Below are 26,699 nucleotides of genomic sequence, written 5' to 3' on the forward strand. Positions count from 1 at the left end.
AACATGAAAAACTTTCGTAGGACGTATTTTCTTGTAAAGTTCATATTTACTGAGATATCGCACTTTGACGCACTAATGAGCAACCCTGTATATAGTTCAGATAGTGTATCGATCTAAAAGGAGATTATGTTGAGAAATAAAACGTTTTTGGGCCAAAAAAATTCATTTCATTAAAAAATCACTGACTTATCAAACGACCCTCGAATTTTAAAGTTTTATTTTATTTTATATTTTAAAATATATGTATATGCAAACGGCCTCTAATTATACAGAGTGTCTCATGGTCAGCGTATATTAGAATATTTCGGGAAGTAAGGCGATTTGAATCCTGCAAATTTGGATAATGGGATTTTCGGAAAGGCTCTTTTTAGATAAAATAACAGCGGCTTCCGGTTATATCGGAAGTTGTCTACAACTTACTCATTTTAAATGGACCACCTTGTATAATGTGTTTTTCGGTATTACGCAGAAAAGTGAAAAAATAACAATTTTTATTTTCCGCCAAAAAAAACTGGAATTAGGTCGCATAATGTCACTGTTCATCTGAAAAAAGCGTCTCCGAAAATCGCTTTATCCAAATTTGCAGGATTCAAATCGTATTATTTCCCGAAATATTCTATTGGACGTTGACAGTGAAACACTGTATATTTAAAGTATAAATTATTTAATTAAATTCTGAAAAGTGCACATGCAGTTGCAGTATGCTTTTGAGGACTTTTTGTTGTAACTGTTTGCAGTCAGTAACATGCTTTTTGTTAATAGAAAAGCAATGATTCGAGTGAAAAACGTGCATGCAGTTACAACAAATTACATTTCAAAAAATGCCAAATAACAATTATCAATCTTTATTTATAAATATTTCATGTTTTTTATAGTTAATGTGTAACTTGTTAAATACTCAACTGCTTCTTATATTCAGAGCGCAACAATTTTATGCCTGATTAACAGGCCACTTGCTTAAACAAAAGGTTCTTTACACTTGCATAATGTTGATGACTGCACATAAAATATTAAACTCTACAGGAAATTTTAGTCCAGCAAAAGACTTATTAAGCTGTAACTTACCTGTGGGGCTGCATGAACATGTCCATGTTTATGGGAATGACCATGATGATCAATTTCATGTTCTCTGACTATAACCGTATAATCTTCATGTTCGCGTGGGAGCATTTTGGTTTCAATGCAGGGCGTTAAAATCAGATCTCCATCGAGCATGTTCTGATTGGTTTCCATCTTAGGTTCAGATTTATCATCTAAAAATGTAAGTATGTTCATATACATTCTCACAAGTTAATCGAGAACAAGATATAATAGAGATTAATTGCTGCTAGGGAAAAATGAATACTGTCCATGCTCAACATGTAGAAAATACGTTTTAATGTTCGTTTTACGGCTTTTCAAACATTTGGATGGCTAATTGCTGTAATTGGTACAAATGGTTTTGGAAACCCAGTTAGAGTTTCAACTTCACTAAACTCAAAGATGAAACTCCTCGGTTTCATTTTTAGAGTGGTGTTTTAGAGTAGTGTTTTATTTTGCCACCATCTATTGACCGAAAAACCTACAGACCTAAATAGGCGTCTTTACTGATTATCATCACAGTCACTAATTAACCACTACATCATTTATTTTCAATTTTGAAAATTGTGATCAACACCGCATACGTAATTTTTAATATACATTTTTTTTGCAAGGATTAATATCCAATAAAAGATTGAAAATAAAAGAACATTTTTGCAATATGAAATTCCGGACTGAAGACGACTAACAATTAATGTTAGGCAATTATATTTTACTTCTATATAAAATAAGTTTATCAATAATATTTAAAAAAACTTAATATTTTGTACTGTGTAGACCCCGGTGATAGCAGAACTTATTGTTAAGTCATGCAAGGTTTTCCAATTAAGTGTTTGTTAGACTGTGAAAGGATGTGTTTTTTGAACAATTGTGTAAAATGTAATTTGTAAAATCGACCGATATGGTTATAAATACATACGTCCTTGGTCTGTTTCGACAACTGACAATTATTTGTAATTTGGTTAAAAGGCTTTGCGCCTGTTCTACGCGACAACTTTACAAGCATAAGTGATTATAGCAAGTTTTTAATAAATATAAGGCACATTTTAACAAAATACTTACTAGGGTCCGTCATTATATCATTATAACAATAAGGATATGTGTTATATTTATCCATACACTGAGTAGAATTTCTCCTTTCGCCTTCGTCATTATAAACCTGCACATGAGCATGCTAGAACATAAAAACTTTATAATATTATATTATTTAACAAAAAAAAATGAATATTTAACAACACAGACTCAATGAAGCAATTAGGATCACAATATAATTTTGAAAACGGATAAGCAGTTGAATCATTTTTAATTAAGGCACTTATACAGTAGTAACAATGAATAATTTTTATTTCATTTGGAACATTGTAGAACAAAACCCGATATTTTTTACAAAAATACAAAAAAAAACCGATATCCGGCTTCTCAAGTACCCGGAAAATTGGTTGATGTGCAGAGACTTTTAATACAATGTATTTTTTACTTATACGCATTAGAATAGTAAGTAGTTAAAGTAAAGCTGAAGCAAATCTATTATACACGGTGCCAGTATTAACGTGACACATGAAAAATATAGGTCTGATTATAATGAGTATAAATGACATCGCAAGCCTTTAACAAGGCAATATATGTATAAAATTCAATAAATTTGAAGAATAAGATTGGAGAGCTGCGATGTAGTTTRCTYTCTGAGGAAATTATAATTTCTATTCTCAAATCCAGTATGGAACATATGTTTTGCATTTCTGTTTTCGATATAAATTCTTTCTAATATCTGAAATGCGTGAGAAAAAAGTTATATCACGAACAGAAATGTATATTTCGGCAAAAATCTTGGGTAGCATAAAATTCGAAATATTTTCCTCGTAGAGTTGACAACTCGTGTATGAAAATTTAAACTAGATGTGCTGTGTATTGCTTGTATGAAAATTTAGACCTATTGAATCCTATATAATACCCATTTTATCTCAGTTTACCCAAATGCTGAGTATCCAAATATACTGCGAGATTCGATATTGCTGTAACTCGAGTTATGATTGTAATGTATTTTTGGGCTACGCTTTATAAATTCCGACCATCAGAACAGCCAAAAAGTTTAATTGATGTGCCCAAGAGTGTTTTCTAATCACCAAACCCGTGAAATGTGCATAAATTTGCTGTCAGAAATTCCTCAGGCTAAATAATGACGATCTAACGCAACTTGCCGTAGTAGAAAGGTTAATGATTTTGGAGATATTTGGAGATGGAATCGAAGATTCAATTCGATTTTAGTTTATGATAAATATTTTCTTTGGTATTTGTTGTATTGTCATAACATTTAGTCAGGGTGGGTTTTAGGCGATGACAAACTGAAATATGATTTTATTTTCAATACAAAATGTAGAGAGCAACAGTTGACCTGCTTTGGACACATTTAAAACGAAATTACTTTGACCAACCAGCCACACTGTATTTATTTAAAAGTAGAAATAAAATTGATTTTACTTCACCGCCTCTTGTCTAAAAAAGATAGACGTGGCTGGCTTGAGTGGATTTGACATTCCGCCATCGAGATATCTGGATTGAAAAAATAATTTCGTGACCAACAACATAAACCCAATTAAAAATAAATGCTTTTAACAAATGACCTTCGTTTTCGGGTATGCAAATATTAATACGTCGTAAAAAAATAATTCAACTCTTTGGAGCATTTCGTTTTTCCAACAGTCTCTAAAACATGGCTTCTTAATTCAATTTCTGTATTTACCGACCGCGCATACAGGAGGAGGTTTGGCTAAAATCTCCACAGAAATTAATACAGAGGGTTCAGGTTAGTGGTAGCCATGTAGCTGGTCAGTTTGAGAGTTTATCATGTCCTCTGCCTGTCCATCTATTTGAAAACTGAAGTTCCAGAACCTGGTAGTCGTTATCAAATGTGGCAAATAAATTTCGCTATTTAGTCGAGAGGGTCAAATTACTGGAATAATTACGCAATCTATGATTCCTTGATCATGACACGTTGACCTTAAACTCAGGCTGATAACAGATTAATTTAGTTGCATCAGGATTTTTCGCAGTATACACACGATTATTGTGCACATTAGTCGCTTAATTTTTTTCTGGAAAGGTTACATCTTGAATTATCTGTTCTAGGATGAACCGACAGAAAGTTGCAAGCGGACGTAAAATACAGTGTGCCTGAAAAAAGTTATTCGTTTTAAAGGTGTGAAAAATACTGGAGTTAGCGACTTAGTCCATAAAAATTAGTCTATAAAAATTATTTTACATTTTAACACCAAGATGCTAAATCTAGGCCTGGGTAACACTGTGTTAAGTTGCGCTATTGAGTTGTTGCCTCTGTCTTAGTTAACGAGTTACAACTCATCGATTAATGAGTTACAAGTCAATTTTCACATCTAAAAAAAAGGTCATCAACATTTTTTCTGAGTGACGTTTTACTACTTTGTTCAAACAACTAAAAAAAGTCATCGAGATTTTCGCAGCAACAGAACTGAGTCTAAAGAAAGCCCACGAGTTTTCTTGTAAAATCGATCTATTAATTTTTTTGCATAAAAGATTCAGTTTGCCAGTATTTTAAAGTTAAACGTTAGAAAAAACGCGGTTTCCCTGTTTAGAGACAGTGTTGTTTGGAAATATTGACCTAAAAGTGAAGAGTTTTCCCGATAAATGATTATAAACTTTCGCTTTTTCAGTTCGGCGAAATATTTTTGGAAAAAGATCCAGAAATAATTATTACGGTTTTGTCCATCATTCGAAGCTTCAAAAAGTTTTCCAAAATTTTTTTCAAAGCGGTTAAGGAGACGAATGTTTCAACAAAATTATAATTTTTCAAGGAAGAAGATTGTCAGTATTTTAAGTAAAACTGAAAATAATGCGATTTTTAGGTAGAAAGAATTGCTTAATAGAAACTTTTTCAAAAATGGAATGACCTGAAAATTTAAAGGAACTTTAAAAATCTTCAGAGCGATGAGGGCGGGGAATTTTTCAAATAATTTTTTGTAAACTTTTGCTCTCGTTAAAAAACTGAATAAAATTATTTGGTTTTTGTGCCGAATTGGAAGCTGAAATGGGTTTTCTAAAGTTCCCTGCAAACCCATGAAAGCGGCCAATTTTGTCATTTTCGGCTAAAAAGACCCCATTATTGTTAGAAAATAAGAATATCATCGGAAAATAATTGTTTTTTTGCGATTTCGAATAAAAACTTTTAGTTTTGTGAACCAATTTGGAGAAAACCTTACTGGATTTCGAAGGAAACGGGTGGAATTTATTTTCGTTTTTGTCCCGAATTCGACGCTGAAAAAAGTTTCTGTAAAATTTTTACAAAGCTATAAATTTATCTTGCATTTTTTCGCGTAACATACCTCCTGATCGTCAGTATTTTTAAAAAAGCTAAAAAAACACATTTAAGAAATAACTACTCTTCAGAGGAATGGAGGTGACGAGATTTCCAAAAAAATTGTTCCAAACTTTCGCTTATGCTGTTCGTTTTAAGATAGAAAATTAGTTGATTTTTGTTCCAAATTCAAGTCTGGAAAGGGATTTCAAAACTTTTTACAACACGATGAAGGATCCGAAATTAATTTCATACTTTTTCGCGGAAAATACCTTAAGATTGTCTACATTTTCTCGGCAACGGAACTGAGCCACTACGCCGGTGCATTGAGTTGGCGCACCAAGCCATTTGCGTAGCACTGCGCCAAATCCTAAAAATTTACTGAGTTATCCAGTCCTAGCTAAATCAACTTTTCCCACAAAGCTGCATGTAAGTCAAATGCGTTGTACGTGACTAAAAAATCTACCTGATTCTAAAAGTTCTTGTAAATTTTTGACACAACATATTGACGATTGCAAGAACGTTTTTTAGCACAAATGCAATAAATTATAATATTTATTATTTAGAGGCTACTCACAGAAACACTAGAATCCTTCTGCTTCTTCTTCCTATATTTGGCAGCTACCATAATTAGCCTTTCCATAATGAAAAATAATGTTAAGCCCATCATAGCCGCCAGTCCTTTCCATGTATTTGAGGTGTGAGGATCCGGTCCATCCGGGTCGTAATGGTGTTCAGCACCATGGGAATGAACTTCGCTCATCGCGTGAGGGAGCAAATGAAGTAGCGCATCTCCAGCAAGAGTACCTTAAATATACGTAATTTTAATAACAATATACATCATTTTTAGTTGTTGAAAAGGTTCGTTTAAAGTGTTGTCGTTTCTGCAAATAATTCTGTGCAAATTTATGAAATGTGTAACAATTATGGTGGTCGAAGAAGTGTTGCAGTAAACAACGTGTTTTATAATTTCCGCCGTGGTGATTATCTTCCTAGCCTGTATGATTTCGACGACCTCGCCCGCATTGATTGGGGGTTGGAAGCGCATGAAAATTGCGATGTTCTTTTGAATACTTTTTATGTCAGGATGTATGATGTTCTGGATAGGTTTGTTCCGAAAACAGTCACAGGGTTAAAAAAGTATCCACCCTGGTTTGATTCGTCTCTCATTCGAATGGTAAAGGAGAAACAGTTGCTTCTGAAACGCTATCGTTACTAATAACATAACATATCATTCGAGGTTTATGTTGGTGAGGGCTATTTTGAAGAGATGTGCTCATATACCTGAGAATCATGCGGCATTTTGGAACCTGATCAATTCCAGAACTTATGTATTTCTACTATGTTATGGATGGGGACGCTTCCTGCTCCGATCCTTGTCTTGAAATAATGAGATCTACATTTTTTTTGTTTATAAACGACATTGTTGATGTTAATGCCCTCTTATATGTGGACGACATGAAGCTAGTCTGTACGGTAACCTTCGTCTTCAGCGGTCTCTTGATGATATAACTGCATGGTGTGGTAGGATGCGACTCTTAATGTATCTAAATGTAGCATCATGTCTTACTCATTGAGTCGTGATATGATCGAACATATATATAAAATTGGTGTCTCCCCGTTATCTAGAGTCACAACATGTATGGATTTGGATGGTCTTTTTGCTCAGAAATTTAGTTTTGCTTGTTGTGTTAGATACTTTACTTCCACTCGTACGCTGAACATCCTTTTTAATAGCTTGGTTAGATCCAAGCTTGAATATGCATCTATCGTATGGTCTGACATTTGATCTTGCAAAGTCTTGAATCGACGTGTCGAAGTTTTCAGTCCCTCTAAGAATCATGAGATCTTGTAATTAGTTGAGGGGGCCTCAAGATATCTTTACTTCTCCTGCTCGCGCTTAGCGCTATCTGGGAGAGACCGGATTCTAGCAAACCATATGTGTTTGTTTAAGCTCAACGATTATCCATAAAGTAACGTTTTTTTACATGACACAGTTGCAAGCTGAGTTAGTCAATCGTCAAGGCGCAGTAAGCTATTAAATGCACATTGAATGATTTAGAAAATATTATAAGAAATGACTGAAGTATGAAAGGTATGCGATTTTACATACCTATTAATATACTTATCGCGCTCTATATGAACAGATATGAACAACTGCTAGTTATGCAAAACCCTTTTTTGAACCCTTAAAAAAATTAATGCAGCCTATGATGTTGTGTAAGCAGCAGCGAAATGAAGACAAAAATATTAACTTATTTACTAGTAATCAATGGTTGCCAAGTATGTATCATATGCCTAAAATATTTGATAATTTTATATCTTAAATTACATAGACATTGATAAAGTCAATATTGTGGTATTGTTCTTTTCATTATAAAACTTTTCATTCCGTTTATTTCCGAAAACTCAGCGATTTGAGCTATAAATGTTTGAGTATTTAGAAATTATTTCGGAATAAACGCACGAGCTCAACTTCACACGCAGTTTCACACACACACACACTTTTCAGCAGTAAAATACATACAAGTAAGACTTGGTAATAACGTATGTGGAACTATTTCAATTCGTAACTAAGTCTGCATATAGTTATCGTATTTAAATAAGCACTTGGGTTCAAATTTAAAAATATTTTAATTGGTGTTAGGTAATACGCAAAATTAAAAAATGTATAGTGAAAAATGATGTTGGAAATGTTTAAACAACAAATTTCAAATAATTGATTGTTAATAAAATAATTTAAATGACAAACAGTTTTTGTTGTTTAATACAATCTTCTTCTGTTTATTATTCCTGTTCCTATCTACACGATATATGTATATGAATAAAAAAAAAGTGTTCGTCACGGGACGCCCGACTGAATTGATAGACAGATATTTATAGAATCCGTAAAATATTGAACTTGTTTGGCATGATCGCAATAATAATTTTATGTCAATATTCTTGTTAGTCCAATAATTTATAAATGGATTAGGAACAGGTAAAATGAAATTTAATTTCTTTTTGAATCTTTGAAATATATATTTTATTTGCATCTACATTCTTCAATAGTTGCAGTTGATTCTCTGGTATTTACATTATCATGATCTAATCCTATAAAAGTAATTTGGTTTACGATTATGACCGTATTAAAAACAAAATAGTGACACTCGATTTTATCTAAAGATCTGGAAAACTCTGCATCGCTCGATCAGAAAAAAAATCAACATTAAAATATCGACTTGAGAATGAATGGTGATTTATTGTAGTTTTGACCAAGTAAACTGTAACCTTAAGACTAATCGTCCTTTGGATGCGTTTTCTGTGCGAACTACGTTTCGCAGAAATCGGACGAATGATTTCCTCTGATATATATCCGTATATGCGAAATATATGGATATAGACCACTGAAAGTTTGTGTTTTTATGTATCAAATAAGCAAATTTATACAGGGTAATTATATAACTGTTAATAAAGGATGATGATTTTCTTTTGGACAACAGTTATATTGTTCGAAGACAATTAAGTACAAGATTTAAAAAAGAATCAAAAAGACTTATTAGTTTTTCAACATCGATTTCAGCTCAGTCTAAGCCAGGCATATCGTCGCCGTAACGCATTCCAACCGGTGTAGACCGTGCTATAATAAGTTATCACTTCAATAAAAAATTATTTGGATTTAGTTGACGTGTAATAGCACTAATTTCTGATGCTTTTAAGTTTACTCAATTTGACCTTTGCAGCAAGACATCGACATCTTGTCTCATATTTTAATTAGAATCGAAAATCTATAAATAGGCAGTTTTTACTACAACAATGATAGTGCAAACCATAAATGAGATACCAAAAACAAATCTTAATTTATTGTGAAATCTGGTTAGTTGCGCCTTAAACGACTAATCATTCTTAACAGCATAGGTCCTTAGAGAAAAAGTAGATATTGCATAATAAGCCGAAGCCAACGTAAGAACTACTAGTGGAAAACAGTTGACTTGGCGAAAAAACAGCAAAATCGAAAGTGACTTGAAAGAACAAACAGCGTTTTCGAGATAGTCTTTTAAAACAAGCCTAACAATATTGCAAGAAAATGGGATCGCGCACATTTAGACACATTGTATTCCGAGGAATCTCCTCAACATACTGCGCTATAAAAGTGGATTTACACGCTCAAGTCATGCTTGACTAACGTGTTAACTAAAGCTTGAGCACGTGTGACTAAATACAGACTAAAATTTTTCCAAACAGTAGATAATATTTTGTGAATCCGCATCGGACCTGACGCCGGCACCGACATATTTTTTTATTTGACAGCAGATAAGGCCTACATACGCAAGAAAACGTGTTTTCTGGTAGTACAATAGGTACCACGACTACCACCATACAAATTTATGGCTTTATTCTTCTATTCACCATCAGACTTAGAGTCACAGGCTGCAGATGACGTTTGAAAAAATTGCGACAATATGTAGGCCATTTCGGACTTATTTTTACAATCGCGTTCTGAACAAAATTATTCATTAATCCAAACAGTTACTTAAATCGATAAAAAGTTTGATAACAAGTGGAATACAACAGTAATATTTGGAAATAAATACATTAAAGTGGTAGTAATAAAACAAAATCCCGCACGTGGTAGAAATATTTCATTCAACACCCGTGAACCACGATTGAACATCGTTTAGACGCTCAAGCCAATGCGCTAGAGGATTTCTGCCAGGATAGACTTTACTCAATCCAAATTTTCCGGCTTGCGCAACTGGTAGTAGTATTGTGGGGGGACCTGATGGGTCCGGCGAGTAGGCCTTAAAGGCCCTTTTCGCCATTTTCCCTCCATCCATCCCCACCTTACCACACCTGATCTTCGCCACCCAGGCGTCCCGTCTCCGTGACAAAGCCAAAGACTCGTCTCCACCACATGGAAGACAATTCGATGCGGGGGAGTATGGAGCCTCCTACTGGACACACGGGGCTATCACCAATTCCTAGTAGGTGTAGGTGTCTGTTCAGACCTCAATGGTCGGTCATGACCAACCAGTTCTCAGGGTCTAGCGAGTCCTTGACATCAAGGAGATGCATCATAATTTGATGTTGCCTTGGTGTCACTTGGAGTTTCAATCAACTATTTGGCTTGTCTAGACCCTTCCGCCTTTCTCCACATCTCTGTGGTGCCTCTAAGAGCCCAGTCATTTAGAGCGCTTGCTACCTGTCGGTTACTTAACCCTATGTGAGGTTCGGCAGTTATGGGGCTCTCAGAAGATCCGAGCCTTGCTAATGCGTCAGCCCACGCGTTTCCCGCGAACTCCATATGCGGTCTGTTCTGCCTCTTTGTTCAGCGCATCCCCGTAATCCTGGATCAGTCTACTGCCCATCGTAACACTTGAGAGTGCCTGGACGCTTACCAGTTGGCGTCTTGCCGGTACACACCTGCCCAGGCCATCCCGTATTTGGCGGCCGTTGGCCATCAGTGTACCGACCGGTAACATGGCACCCCTTTAGGAGCAGCCACTGTCCTGATATTCCAACATTCTTTTATTSATCTTAAACTTCCTTTCGAACCTAAGYCTGCTGTCAGGTGGAAGCACCTTTGCACATAGAATTTGAAGATCCCGACGCATGGCAGGTCTTATTTTTATATGTCCCTGATGTGAGTGGTTGTCACGCCTTGTAGAGCTGCATTCTATCCTCTGTAGCGCCGCAGCAGCCTCCCTGCGTATCCAAAGGTTTAGCTCAGGGAGGTCCAKGAGGATGTTTAATGCTCCTCATTGCGCCGGTCATCGCTAGACAGGCCAGTCTGTGCAGACCCGCCAGTTTTCGGAATATGTACGCCTTATCCACCGCCGCCCACCAGACCACGAAACCATAACAGATCCTCGGTCTTATAACGGCAATGTACAATCCCTTCATACCTTGTTGTTTCAGGCCCCAGTTTTTTCCTTGCGCCCGTCGCAGGTGCCCCATAGTGACAGTAGCCTTCTGCTTGACTTTCTCTATGTGGGGGTTGCACGTGAGTTTAGGGTCTAGGGTCACGGTACTTGACCTTTCCCACGAGGGTAAAAGGTTTGTTTCTTTTTCTTTTCTTGTAAAGAGAATAATCTCTGTTTTACATGCAAACTGCATTCTCTCGCAGACAACCGCCTGAAACTTTTTTTAACGAGGACTAGGCCGTCGCCCGCATTGGCTGGACAGCCGGTTGCCCCACAAGCAGGCACTGGCTGTGCGGCTCCCAATCGCACACCGGATCCAGTTTATTACTGAACCGGGAGCCGCTTTTAATTTAAGAGCATTGCAGATACTGCTCTATTGGTTCTGGCTTTATCAAAAGCCCCCTCCACGTTCAAAAAGAGCGCCAGTGTCACGTTTTTATCCCTGTTTTTTGCACCAGGGAGTGGAGAGCCGTATCTGTTGACCTTCCATTCCTGTAGGCATGCTGGTTACTCTGCAGCGGAATCCTTATGAGGACTTCCTCTGTTAGGTACCTATCTATCATCTTTTCTAACGTTTCATAAGGGAAGACGTTAAACTTATGGGTATGAATGATTTGGCCTCGATGTAGTCATTTTTACCGAGTTTGAGTATAAAGACCACTTCCGCTGATCGCCAATCATTACGGACATAACCCATTGCCACCCTGGCACTGAAGATCCTTTGCAGTGGCGGGAGTAAGATATCTAGGCCCCACTGCAGCATTATTCGAATTATCCCTGACTACTCTTTTTGCCGTGGTCCAGTCCCATTCGTTGGAACAAACCTTGACCTCCGAGCCCCCGGTGCCACCATCGCCTTGGAAATGCTTCGTTAGGAGAAGTTGTAAGCTCTGCTTTTGCCAAAGCATTGCGCCAACTTCAAGCCTGCGTTCAACGATTTGCTTGTGCAAGCCAGTTTGTGCAAATTGCCCTAAGGGTTCTTAAAATTGATATAGCCAATAAATCTAATATAAAGCTAGTGGATTAATTCGATATACTGGCTTACGTGCATATTCTTTAGTAATTCACTTTGAAAAAAAACATTTTCGTTTTTATAAAATCTAGCTTCACTGAATCATGGCAATGAGCAAAAAGAGTCCAAGAACCACAACTTGCAATTCACCAATTAGAAATAAACGTCACTTACCTACAGCCAAAGCCACCAGAAACTGGAGCAATGGTTTATAAAACTTCTTCTGCATCATTGGAATTATCACTAGAGCACCAAGTCCACATACACTTATAACTACCACAGCCAAAATTGAGAAAAGCCAATTTCTGGCATAATTTCCTCGTGGTTCAGGTGTGGATATTTCCAACGTGGCTTTTTCTATTGTCGAGCACTTCTCAGTTAAGAGACTGTAAATCAGTAGCGGACAGGCTTCAGAAAATGCCGTCTGGTTTAAGGGCTGCTTTTCGGTTCTTTGTTGCAGTACGGCGATCCTTTCCGTGTTGAAGCACTGAAAAAACAATAGAATAAACTTGTAAAATATATAAAGAAAAAAAACAACTAGAGTTGGCCATTAAATCAAATAGTGTCTTAAGAGATGTGCTAAATAACTCGTATTAATCATTAAAAATAATGTTTCTGAAATACCTATAACATATTCTAAACATATGTTCAGCTGAATTATCATTTTGAGTGTGAAATATTGCAAATTAGAAATAGCACTTTTAAACTCAAATACACTTCAAAGCAGTGGTTTATCTTTATAACAAACAAGCTAACGCTTTTCCAGAATATTTCAAATCAAATTTTTTAAAAGATAACCTTTGTCTTTATAATTTTTTATCAAACATTAAACTTGCCCTTCTAACTTAAATTACATTATTTTTGAATTAAAGGAAGATTAATACATAATGAAATTGCAACACCACACGGCATTAAAACATATTAATATTTTTAAGACCACATAGTTACATAAATATATCTAATTGTTTTTGAGTAGAACGCTCTGGTTATTTTTTTATGACATAAGTTTGGACATCGTGTATAAACTGCAGAGTGTCTGTTATTCTAAGTAGAGTTAGGCAATCTTGGGATGACTTAAAGTTTGAAAACGCTATCAGAATTATTTTTAACGTTGTAGCATAGATACCTAGACATTATTATTTACATGAACTTAGCACAATTATCTTTATTTGACTTTGGCGTTAAGTTCTTCATTATCTAGAAGCATGGGACGCGGCTTATAAATACAATCCAGATGTGCAAATATTTGAATATATTTTCTTAGAAATGATTATATCTATATAAGTAAAATAATGCGTAATTAAATAGCTTTAAAAATCGTAAATCAATTATTCACATTGTAATCGTTAACTTTAAAGCATATAATAGCCGGAACTTTGCTGTAAAATTATTTGACAATTATTAAAATGGAAAATTAGAAGGCGATTGATTTCCAACGCCCAATCAAGTATCAGATACCGTGATAAATCGAGCAGTTTTACTCGTTAATCGTTTGTAGAATGACGACAGAAAGCGGAAGCATCAAATTTTAATACCCCAAGCTGCAAGTGCAACTTTTTATCATTGATTATGCATACTAATTCAAGCGCAAACACGTTCAGCGAATTTTTGAAGAATAATTACACAGTAAATATTTCATTTAATTCTAATGACATAAGCGCTAAGCAAAAGGATGTTCATGAAATAGGCACTTGACTTGCAATAAAGTTAATCAATTACAATGAAACGTTCTGAAAGAACATCTATTCTAATAGCTGATACCAATATAGCTAAGAACGAAAACAAATCAAAAATATTTTGTTGTAAACAGAGATCAAAATTAACTGAAAACACCGGTAAATTTTCATATATTTGCATTTCTAGGCCAACAACTGGTCAACGCAATGTTATGTTCAAAGTAATGTTAAACGAGCTGCTATTAAAAGATTAGAACTTGTAGTGTAGAAAAAACGGTGGTCTAGAGTTTTGATAATAAATCAAATTTAATCATGATCAAATCTTGATAAAATATGTTTTTGTCACAGTAACTAATCATTATTCTTTATAGTCAAATTCAATTTATAATTTAAAAAATTTCTAATTTAAAGATATGAAAAATATATTGAAAAATGTTGGAATGCATAAACAACTTCCAGGATTTGCTTGAAAATTGGTGAACTATGTCGCGGTCAAATGAACTATTCCGACATCTATTGCCTTGCCTTGCCAAGATGTATAGTGAAATTGGAAGCAATATTTGTAATGCAATATAAGAACAATAAAGAATAATAGTTGACAGTATGATAAGAATGGTTGGGTTTAATAAAAGTTTGCAATATTGAAAGCATATCCGAAAATTAACCAGAGAGTCACAATTATATCAGCTTTATGTAGTCACTTACACTGCCATTATTTTCGATCTGCCTAGGCTGCTTTTTGACATCCACATCTAAAGTTTTATGATGATCCTCCTTATCATGTGCTTCAATCCTCTCCGTTACAACCTGCAATAAGTCCAGCTTTTTCAAGAGCCTTTCGAGTCCCTCTATGGACATTTTATCTCCATCGCCAAACTTTAAAAATATCTTCTTTAAGAAGTCGGAATCCCGTTTCGTGCTTGGGTCAATATTTGTTATATCAGATCGTTCTTCGTTATGCCGTTTAGCTCTACAAACGTAAAGTAAGCATTAATGAAATTAAAATAAACTTGTAAAAGTTTTTCAATTTATTCGTGATGAAAGACTCAAATGGGAATGGAAATCATCTATCATGGAATAAAAATAAATAGGAAATATTGCCGTTATTGTAACTAGCAATTAAACTGCGAGAACAATTGCTAATATCGCTACCAGACCAGACTGACCCCCGCATAGGGGCTGAAGTTAGAATGTGGAAAAAATTGTTCCACTTAAAGATACAATTGACCTGTTTGAGCGCTTTCTACGTCTTTAAGGAACAACTCAGAAACTCGGGGTGAAAACTTTCCATTAACTCTGTATATCGGGGCAATAAACCAAATTTTCTTTTTCATATGCGAACACGGCGCCATATGTAAATTATGGCTGCAATGGAAAAAATCTACCCAAAAAATCTCAGTTATCGCAAAATTACTAAGATATAAAATTAGCAGCAACTATACAAGGTATCCCAAAAAGCTACATATAAAACTTATATTTTTCATAGTACCTCCTAAATGCAATTTCATTATGAAACCCTACATAAAAAAGGTAAGCTTCAATAAAGCATAGTATAGAAAATGTGAATCAATTTTAATATAATGTGAGCAGATATGCAAATTTTTGAATGTAGGTCCGCTTTACAGCTGTATACTCTTAATAAAAATTCGCAATCAATAAAAATGTATACAGAAATGTAATTTAATAATTCTCGACTTAAATCACTTCTTCACACCCAAAAATGTATTCTTTACCCAAAACCGCTAAAATATCAACCTCTGAAATTAAGCTGTAGCTATATGGTCCGAAAGACACATTTAGTGATGAGATTCAATCATACAAATTATTTCCGCTGTAGAATACTCTCACTGTGACGACTTTTCATTTACTAATTAACAGAAACTGTATTAAAATATTAACAGCGCTTTAATTTCAACGACTTAGGAAGCAATGGTCCACTGGTTTTTTAATAGAATACCCGTTTCCATTACGACTTTGATTATTCGTATAGTCAATTATTTGGAAAACGATTGCTATTAGACGTCCGATGTTAAAATCATTTTTAGGCAGGAATAAAAACGTTCGCCCAATGCAAACTATCATGTGTTAAACATAAATGATGTCCTATTTAGAATAACCGAGAAAATTGAATCGAAAGTTACGGAAGCTTGGAAACATGATATTTAAGTTTGGGTTCAAATCAAATTTGTATTAAGTAGTAAATGGGTCATTTTAATTATATCATAAATTACGTAGCGGAAGTCATTTATGTTAGAAATAAATTAGAATCAATCAATAGTCATATTGATTGATTCTAATTTATTTCTGATTGAAACTTACCTTTATTTTCCCTAAAGAATTTGATAATATTTCATTAACAATTTATTTTCCTGAAACAAGTAACTGTTGAAATTACTATGCAACTTTTGTTGATGCCATTCGTCCCATATTTACCACCCCTTTATCTCGAGGTGAACCAATTTTCTATTTCAACTGGCAAAATAAGCCATACGCATTTGCTCTGTTTTTTTTTAATAAAAGCTTATAAAATAAATAAAAGCAAAAAGCTAAGCAATTAACAATAATTTACCACAGTAGAAATAAAAAACTGATTTCAATGCCTGAAGAAAAAATTATTTTTCTTTTGGAGCGATCGTTAGTATTAATTGTCAAGTAAGTATTTTTTTAAGTTTGACGAAGGAAAGTTTTCTGCCTATCTTAGTCAGTGTTTCTCGATAATGATGATCATCTCAGAAGGACAGCGAATTGGCATTTTAATGTTGTCGGGTTGTGAAAATAAAGCACGATGTTTAAAAAATTGTATTTTTAATACAAAATACCCTGATAATTATTTTGTGTTATCAACTACTCAACTACCAGTGGACTATTTCATAGAATTGAAGAGATAATGGGTATATGTGATAGTGACATTGTCTCGCATAATATAGCTTCTCTTATAAAGCGACTTTTATTTAAATGGCTCTGTTAACAAATGTGGTCGAATGAGAGTCTACAAATAATATATGAAGGAGACAAAAGTCAATGGATAAAAGCTTACTGCTCAACGGTACTTGGATTTGCTCTCATTGAATGAGTACCTGTGTTAGCAACATTGAGCCTAACGAAACTAATTTTTACCACTCCAACTCTTTCTATAGAGATCTATTTAAAGGAAAAGGACCCAATAGTACCGAAAACATTGAGGACTTTAATACATAATACGGAAGGTAATTAAAAGGAAATCAATAGAATACGTAGAAATGAATAGGACTACCAGGAAAATGCTAAAAGAAAGAACCAAAAAAACAGGAAACAGGTTGAAAACAACAGGAATATGAAATGCTTAAGACCAACACTGGGTAGATACGAAATAAATAAATATCATCAATATGAGAGAACTATTTTATGCAGAACTATACTAAACAAACACGGGAAGAAATCATAAAATAAACAAAATTAAATGAAGAAGGAAAACTCAGAACTACAACGAGAAAAGGACTTTGAAATAAATGAAAAATACCAAAGCACCTGGAAAAGGCGGAATAACGGCAGAAATGTTAAAATATGGTGGAAAAACTGTGATTGCTACTCTCCCAAATAAAATATTAGATCAGAGAATCCCACACAACTGCAATAAATCCGTAACCATCATTTTCCATAAGAAAAGTGATAGAACAGACCTAAAAAAATATTGACCTATAACACTCCGTAATGTAGTTTAAAAGCTCCATACAAAAATATTAACCACTAACAACAAAATTCGACGGATACCAATCGAAAGAACAGGCTGGCTCCAGAAAGCGTTTCAGCAGGAGCGACCACCTATTAACAATAAACATCCTAATGGAAAGAGCCAGAGGAAAGATCACATCCCAGTTTAGATTGCGTTTATCGAGTTCGAACGGGCTTTTGATAGTTGAACAGGGCAGCGAAAAGCTCGCTAATTAATAGCAGAATAGACTACAAATACACAGACCTAATAACCAACATATATAGCAAAGCACCGACAAATAAAATCCATGGAACAAGATCAATACGCATAAGAAGAGGTGTTAGACAGGGCCACACAATGTCACCTAATCTTTTTAACCAGGCTCTAGAGGATGTTTTTAAAAAAATAGACTGGGAATAAAAAGGTATGTGGACAAGACCTGAACAAGCTAAGATACGCGGATGATATCGCCTTTATAACAGACAAGAAAGAAGAACTGACGGAAGTACTGGAAGAAATGGACACAGCAGCTAAAAATATAGTCTTAATATGAACTACGCCGAAACTAAAACCACGACGCACACTCATCGCTCAGACTCAGACTCACGCAAGACATCGCAATCAGAAGAGAGCAAGAAAAAATAGAACACGTTGATGAAAACATATCTCTGGGACAAATTATTAAACTCAACACAGAAAACCAAACAGCAGAAATCAAGAGACGAGTTAGATAGGGTTGGTCAGCATTCGCCAACTTGAGCTAAAAAATATCCACAATACCTCAAAACCAAAGTATATAGTCAATGTGTACACCCTGTCCTCACTTATGGATCCAAACATGGATAAACTAACAACAGCACAATGATTAATGGAAAGACAAATGTTACATGTAAAATTAACAGAGAAAGAGAAACAAGTGGATAAGAATAAAACGAAGTAAGAGATGATAGAAAAAAGATAGCAAAATTAAAATGGAAATTCGACGGTCACAATATCAGACAAAAAGACGAACGATGAAACAAATGTATTCTAAACTGGAGATCCTGGGAAAATAAAAGAAGTAGAGGTAGACCCCAAAAGGAGGGCGGATGACCCGAATAAGCACTCTGGAACTAGATGGATGAACGTGGCGACAAACAGGGGAGAGTGGAAAATACTGGGGGAGGCCTATGTCCAAAGGTGAAAGTTTTTCAAAAACCAACTGGGTAGCTGCAGATGGAGAGATTGTAAATTATGGGTAAATTTTACCAATAAAAGTTGACCTGTAGTTTCAATCTTGTTTGACCTTTCGGCATTTTTAGGAATTTGTTCGTTCATAAAAAATGCATTAGATGCCAAAGAAACACTGTATAGAACATTCCATTAAAAAGAACATAAATTGGATACGAAAGTATTTGTTTTTTTACGAATAATAACGAATTAGGTTGGCTACCCTGTACACCTAAGCTAATTATTTAGAATAGCACACAAACTATTTATACGACAATCAATTAAACGGTTTGAACGTTCCCTCGATCACGATCATAATCAATAACCTTCATGAGCCGCTCAACAGTTAACTTCAATCACACCAAAGTGAGTACATTTGATATCTATAATTAGAACTGGGGAATTTATAAATCGACCACGTAAACTTAATACTGCCGATATTTCCTCAGAAGACAGTTTATTAATTTTCGAAAACCTCATCATGAGTTAAGTTTTTCTGGTGTTTTGCTCTCCCAAAAGGAAGAATTTTTCCCTTCAAAAACTGATGAATGTTTTAACACTTTGTAAATTATAATTTGTATACAACATATTTTAATTGTGAATTGGTGTTTGTAGTTTGTGTAAATTTTGAATCTGATGATGGCGCTGTTATCTCGCTGAAACGTAATGAAATAAACGATGTTTCAAAATTTTTACTTCACACTTTGACTGAGACCCAGGAAAGATAGGAATATCATAACGAAAACCTCACCTTTAGAAGAAAATGTTTGAACATAGTACAAATATCAGTTAACAAAACTGGTTCCCAATACCTACCTTAAGGTGAGCTGCTCATGATGTTCACGTTGCAAAATATTCGGATCCTTATAGCCATCATGTCGGTACTCTCCCAAATTGGAAACGGCAGCGTGAGACCCACAGGGTGTATGAGTAGCACAAATGAGGCAAAAGATGCATACTGAAAGTAGGTGCACCATTTTAATCTGAAACAAAAATTAACCATGTAGAGAAAACATTGAAGTTTTATACCGAAAGAATGTTCAGTCATTTACCAAAGAGGGGAAATTTTAACAAGCTGAAGAGGTTTGAAGCTTTCGAAATACTGAACATCGTTTATATTGTGATCTAGCTTTTAAGTTTAGTAAACCTTGCTGCAAACAGATCAAGAATTTAACTGAAGCTTATAAATGTACTTAAATGGACAAATAGTTTAAGGCTGCAAAATGCTTGAACAAATACGGAACCGAACTCAGCGATATTATATAACAAAAGTATAGCACTCTGAAAAAACACGTTTCCAGCTGAAGATGCACTGATCTACAAATCAAAAATAACAAGATCGATTTCTTCTAAAGTCGATAATTTATCAATACTAAAAGATGAGACTTACACCTAACATCGCTGTGATATCCGCTAGGTACTTATAACGATAGACCATAAAACCACTACTTAAGCAGCAGCCGAACTGAGTCGCCGAATAAAAACTATCGCTTTATATAGCTGACAAAGCTGCGTTAATTACAAGGAAGAGTTTTTAGCAAGGTAAAAAATATCAAAACACGAAATTAAAAAACCGCAACTATTAAAACAAGTAAAAAACAGTTACCGAAAATGTTACAACGAAATGCAATAATACGCAGCAGTCTCAACCTATCAAAACCTTGTATTCGTTTCCTTAACTGAAATAAGACCTCCACTTCCGATTGGGTTTTATTTGTTAATATGGAATTAGATCATTGAGCTAACTCCAAGTGTTAACTCATATCCAGTGACTAAATTTTGAAGCTAATGCTAGCGCAACTGTTTTTGCGCTGCATATATTAAGTAGTGATAAAATTAAAACAAATTGTTACGGGGGCACTAACAGGCTGTTTTCTAAGTAGAAGGGCGTTACTAATATTACATATTTGAAAAAGGGATTGTTTTATTAAATACCGAAATGCTGATTGTTATTTCCGGGGTGGTTAAAAATTATATCAATATTAAAATAATTAGAGAAATGCGCATTTTTTAATAACGGATTTGCGGTCTGCTTTGTAATTTCTTTCTTCTGCTTGTTTTGTTTACTGTAATTGCAAGTCAAGCATAAACCAGTGAAATGAAACATGAAATATTGAACTCAAACTAGGGATGGGACATCGATTCTCTAACATCGATGGTAGTCATCGATGTTGACATCGAAAGGTAATATCGATGTTAGAGAAACATCGATGTTCTGATAGTTTGGAGTTGCATACAAATTTCGAATTGACTAACTTAATTTTTACTTTTAATTAATTAATTACATCGATGTTTGCGAAACATCGATGTTTTTCTCCCATCCCTAACCCAAACTGACTTACATCTTCACAAAATATTAGATACATGGTGTCCCTGAAATGTCTGTACAACGCAACACACACATTCAATTTACAAACCACAAGTTCCTTAACAGAAAATATGACGATCTAAGCAAACTTACAAGGCGACAAGGTTCTCAGATTCTATATGTGCTTTCCAAATAACTTCTAGACGCCTATATATAAAAATGAGGCTTGGATCGTTACTGTAAGCTTGGAAGACATTGGTCCACTTTCTGAATTTATTCAGAAGACTTGATCGTACCAAACCAATCGAACTTACTAAGCTGCCAAACAACTAAGGAACCTGATGGGAAAAACTGAGATTTTTAATTATGTCAAAACAAAACCGATAGTTAGTCCTTTCTCCGGTGACTAACTTTTCTATTATTTTGCACACTAATGTGTGCGAAAATTAATATAAAAAAAGCACCAGAAGGTGCTAACAGGACTTTCAGAGTGTTAAAATTGCAATTATCGTAATTTGAAAAATTCTATAAAAAAAAATACTTGGTGGTCAAAGTTCGATCACTAAATGTCAAGAGCGGCACAGAAATCAGAAACTTTCAACACCAAAAGAAATAGTTTTTTAATTTTAGGCCCTTGGCAGTAAAAAGACAACAGTTTTATTGGTCAATGTTGTACTGATCCGGCTCGAAGGACCAAAATGTAATGGTCTCGATAAGCCAAATGATTCCGCTTGCAAGACTCGCAGTATAAAGGGGAGAGAATCTCTGCACTTCGAAGACCCAATGTATTTGTTGAGAGACGAGTGTTTGGTGGGTAAAATTGGAAGCAGATGCAGGAATAATAATGATCTGGCGATTCTGAATGTGCCTAACTAGCACTGGTAAAGACCGTTTTATTTTTTAACTTTGGACGATTGGGCTCGGTAGTATGGCTGTACACTAAACCGAGACTTTTGAGAGTGGTCAAGCTGATTGTGACCATTGTGAAACAATAGTGAAAAGAGTAGCCGAGCACAGTTATGTTTTTGCTTTTTGCACAATAGTCAATTGTTGCCCTTCTAATTTCACAATGCCCTTTGCAGTAGACATTTGGTATATAGTGCATTCTGTTAAGTGAACTACTTGGAAACGAAAACAATCACCAATTGCATCAAGGCTTTCACGCTTGCCATGCAATTCGAGCAATTGTACCGCTTAGCGGGGTGTCTAAGAGTCCCAATTGGCCCGACAGACACGGCTGATTTTGGGACCTTAACGGGAATCGGTAACAAGGGCGTACCGTTTCAGGAATTCAGCATTGAAACGTAAACTTGGACAATAACTGTATCCATTGTTTAAATGTTATTTGAACAGTTGTGCTAAATTGTATTATTGTGTCTCTTGAAAATCGCCATTAAGTTTTTTAACATTACTTACGAGACTGTCTTTTCTAGAGCTTCTAATGCTTATAAAATATCTCAAATTTGAAATGATTTAGTAATCTGACAACTCAAATGCAAAATGAGGTCATTTTCTTTCTGGGTAAAATGAAAAATACTTTATACTCTGAAAATTGGCACGCATGCTCTATGACGACAATTGAGCCTAAAAACTTATCAAAAGCGCCAATAGCTTTGAAGCTCCTCAGACAAACATTTTTAATGAAAGTTGAAATTAATAGGGTGATACAGAGTTCAATAAGTAAGTTTAGCAAGAAATGCGAACAAGAAAAAGTTTTAAAACAAAATTTCAAGGCAAACTAGAAAAATGCCTTGTTTGCAATAAAGCTAGACCTACACTCCATTGATTAATAAATCGTCTAGACAGGCATCTCTAAACTAACAGCGAGTTAAATCATTAAATTAATAAAACGGATATTAAGCCTACGCAACAATTAATACCTATTGCTCCATGCGTAGATTCAAAATTAGTCCCATTTACAAATAAAACTTTTCTGTTTATTTTTCGAAGGAATTACTTCTTGAAGATGTACTTTCAACTTAGCTTTGAAATATAATAATCAAAGCAATGGTCAAACTAGCATAGCCAAACATTACAAACAAAGCCTTGCAAAATTGCATAAACTTCGATAAATTGTCTTTCCAGTCCCTAAGAATAGGGGGACTAAACCATGTTTAATCTTTCTGAGCTGAGGGAATTAAGTACCGTAAACTTGCGGTCAACAAAGAATTTCTTTATGTTCCAAATAATATTTGATTGTCATATAAATAAAGTCCTAGCTTGGAATATTGTCAATTCATATATGATAGTTTCTAAATAATGGGTTTGTATTATGTTTGTACTCACTTATATCACGTTTTTTAGCACAATATTTTACTGTGTCACTGGCAATATTACCGTCCCATATTGAGGTCGATTCACTACGTGAACTGGGCCTATATTAGAATTTTGCATGGGAAGAACACTACATAATATTTTGCTTAAAAGTGGGTGGTCAAGTTTAAATTTTGTTTAGTTTCCTTATAGAGAACAAACCAAATTTATTATAAACATGTGGTATGATGCGATATGGGTACTAACCATTTTAATTTTGGTTTCGCCTAGTGACGAAAAATATATCAGATAATTTGCATTACAAATGCATTTTGCGAAACTCAATTGATGGATTCGGTAAATAATGTGAAATGCATACAAATCAAACTAATATGTTTTGCCATTAAAAAGTAATTTGTACAATGCGATGAAAGAAAACATATTTAAGTTCACAACAATATAATTCAACAAATGTTTTCATTAAAGAATGTTATAGCATAAAAAGGCACTAACTTGTCCTAGGGATGAGAAATCATACCTAAAGGCGGATGAATCAACGGCATGGGGATGCAGAAGGCAAAGGGAAACCACTGCATTAAAGACTAAGACTATTCCTAGTACAATCGTACACAGCAATCATGGCAATGTTCAAAACAAAATATTCCGCAGTTAGTTCCCCAATCGGATCTCCGGGGGAGACTGGCGAAGCAACAGAAGCAACTTTTATGAAAGCAACAGCGAAGAATATGAAGATCGGGACGTGAAATGCAAGAAATATTTTTGCAACATAATACATGTGTATGTACCAAAAGCGAATAAGGAGGACCATGAAGTTGAAGAATTTTATGCTGACTAGATGATGTCTTTAGAAGCATAAAGAAGAATGATATAACAGTAGTTATGGGAGATTTCAACGCCAAAGTAGGCAAAAACAAAGTGGAAGCACACACAGAGGAGTAAGGAATAGTAGGCAGGATCGACTGGCAGAGTTTTTCTACAAATGAAGAATTAATTAATAATATGAGGTATGCTGATGATACCGTCTTGTTAACGAGCAGCCTTGAAAACACACAAGACCTTTTAGAAAAATTAAATGACCGATGTAATAAATACGGACTAGAAATCAACTTTAAAACTTAGAAAACCAAGTTAATGGTAGTTACAAAATTTCCGCAAAATCTGAACTAGGTAAACACCACGATAGAGAATGTGTCGCCATATCTAGGAACTTGGATAGAACAATCCGGTGATCAAACAAGAGAAATAAGAACGAGGATAGAGATAGGCAGATCAACATTAGTAATATTAATATGGAACTTAAGATGAAGATGCTACGTTGTTACATTTTTTCCACGCTCTTGTATGGCGTTGAAGCATGGACAGTCAAGAAAAACCACAAACACAAACCACAAACAGACAAACTACAAGCATTCGAAATATGGTGCTGCCGTAGAATGTGGCGTATTCCCTGGACCGATAGAATTACTAACGCCGAAGTGCTGAACCGGATGCAGAAGGAATGCAAAATCATTAACACCATGAAAAACGAAAGCTTCAATACCTGTCTCATATAATGAGAGGACAGAAATACACGCTTCTTCAACTGATAGTCCAGGGAAAGAGTAGTGGAAGGTAGACGCCATGTGTCCTGGCTGAAGAACCTGAGGGACTGGTTTAACTATAGTAATTGCTATGATGATAGCAAACCTCCGATAGCATCTGCATAGAAGATACATACAAGAAGAAGATAGCATAAAATGTAGCGTAGATTTAGTGAAGTCATATCAACACGATACCTATATTTTTAAATCGCTTATAATGATCAGTCTAGGCTTTATTTCTAATGAAAGTTTAAGAAAGGTTTTGACGAACGAAGAATATTAGCATATTATTTATTAAGACCTTATTATTGTTTACCGGAAAATAGACAACATTTTGAACAACTTATAAGATAGTGCGTAAGTAGATCTCATGGGTTTTATTGTAGAAATTTCTCTTCCGTAAAAAAAAGTGCTTTTCTCGAAGTAAAATAATAAAAAAATCCAAAATCAATTGTTTAAACTAGATTTTCTTCCTATTATTCAACGATTTTAACCCAAACGACAATGACATAATTTTTGTTTAAACACTAATCTGAAAACCAAAAGGCAGGCAAGTTTATTTGTTTCTGTAATTTTTAAACGCGATTATTGGAAATCGACTGAACAAAAAGCAAGAAAGTAGTAACCAATGTAAAAATAATTTAACGCCTTTTAAAACGATGTCCCACTTGACCCCCCTTTCCATTTAAGATTCGAAGGGAGACATCTACCCGTCCTAGGGGGTTGAAACAAGGAGGCTCAAAATATTTATTTAAAGTGTCCCCCTTACAAAATAAAATTGACGGGTCCTACCGATTTTTCATATTTTCAACTGCAGTGTTGGGCAAAAATAAAAAATCACTGATTTATTTAAATTAATCAAAAAAATTATGATTTTTTTGATTTTTATTAAATCAATTGATAAATCCGCTTAATTAGCTGTTTTAAAGTCATTGCAACTGTTGCCGAGAAGATTCAAGCTACTTGTCCGAACGCATTTTCGACGAAAAGTTCTTGTCGCAACGGCCCGCGACTCGTTTTCGCACGTTGCCCGGCGTAATCTATAAATGCCGTCGCCTTTATTCGGTCTTATTCATTTCGTCACAAAATTTCAAGAGAGGCTAATGTTGAAAAGTGTGTAAATTTTATGTGTTTGTGTAATAATAATAAGTCAGTTTGAACAGAACGCAATGGCTGGAAGAAAAGAAGACAGTATTTGGCAGATTTACATCAAAACCACCTCTTCTAATAAGTCAGGATGCAGAGCAACTTGCAAACAGTGTAAGAAAGACTCAAGGCATAGTACAAAGACTGAAGGCACACCATGACGTTTGTAAGAGGCAACAAAACAAACAAGGCACAACAACAAATACAAACATCGATCTTCCGCCCAACTTTTTTGACACTGGGAGTGCTTCTTCCTCCTTTAGATTTCCCTCGACAAGCTCCAACTCACCCCCAGAATCTCCATCATCCTACACGCAAACAACTACCGAGTCGGCTTCCAAGAGAAAGAAACGTGAAAGCCAATCCTCAATGTCCAATTTCGTTAGGCGAACTTCAGCAGCGAAAAAACATCTTATTGACAAACAAATAGCTAAGGCCATATTTGCCACAAACTCAAGTTTTAGATGTATCGAGAACTCGGAAGTCAAGAAAG

At 35.0% G+C, this 26,699-nt stretch overlaps 1 protein-coding gene across 1 annotated transcript in view; it reads right to left on the minus strand.

Annotated features, from left to right (window-relative positions):
• LOC109543831 (zinc transporter foi) overlaps positions 1–26,699 on the minus strand; it is a 35,773-nt gene that overhangs the window by 3,102 nt on the left and 5,972 nt on the right. The window contains exons 2-7 of the mRNA XM_019913727.2: positions 19,715–19,881; positions 14,704–14,968; positions 12,497–12,809; positions 5,985–6,214; positions 2,143–2,254; positions 1,066–1,253 (exon numbers count right to left, since the gene is read on the minus strand). Coding sequence (XP_019769286.2) covers positions 1,066–1,253; positions 2,143–2,254; positions 5,985–6,214; positions 12,497–12,809; positions 14,704–14,968; positions 19,715–19,875 — 1,269 coding nt within the window. The 5' untranslated portion in view covers positions 19,876–19,881. The remainder of the gene's footprint in view (positions 1–1,065; positions 1,254–2,142; positions 2,255–5,984; positions 6,215–12,496; positions 12,810–14,703; positions 14,969–19,714; positions 19,882–26,699) is intronic.

This window comes from Dendroctonus ponderosae, unplaced genomic scaffold (genome assembly GCF_020466585.1).
Source record: "Dendroctonus ponderosae isolate FM_Combo_2020 unplaced genomic scaffold, Dpon_F_20191213v2 Dpon_F_20191213_6, whole genome shotgun sequence".
In the NCBI taxonomy this organism is placed as follows: domain Eukaryota; kingdom Metazoa; phylum Arthropoda; class Insecta; order Coleoptera; family Curculionidae; genus Dendroctonus; species Dendroctonus ponderosae.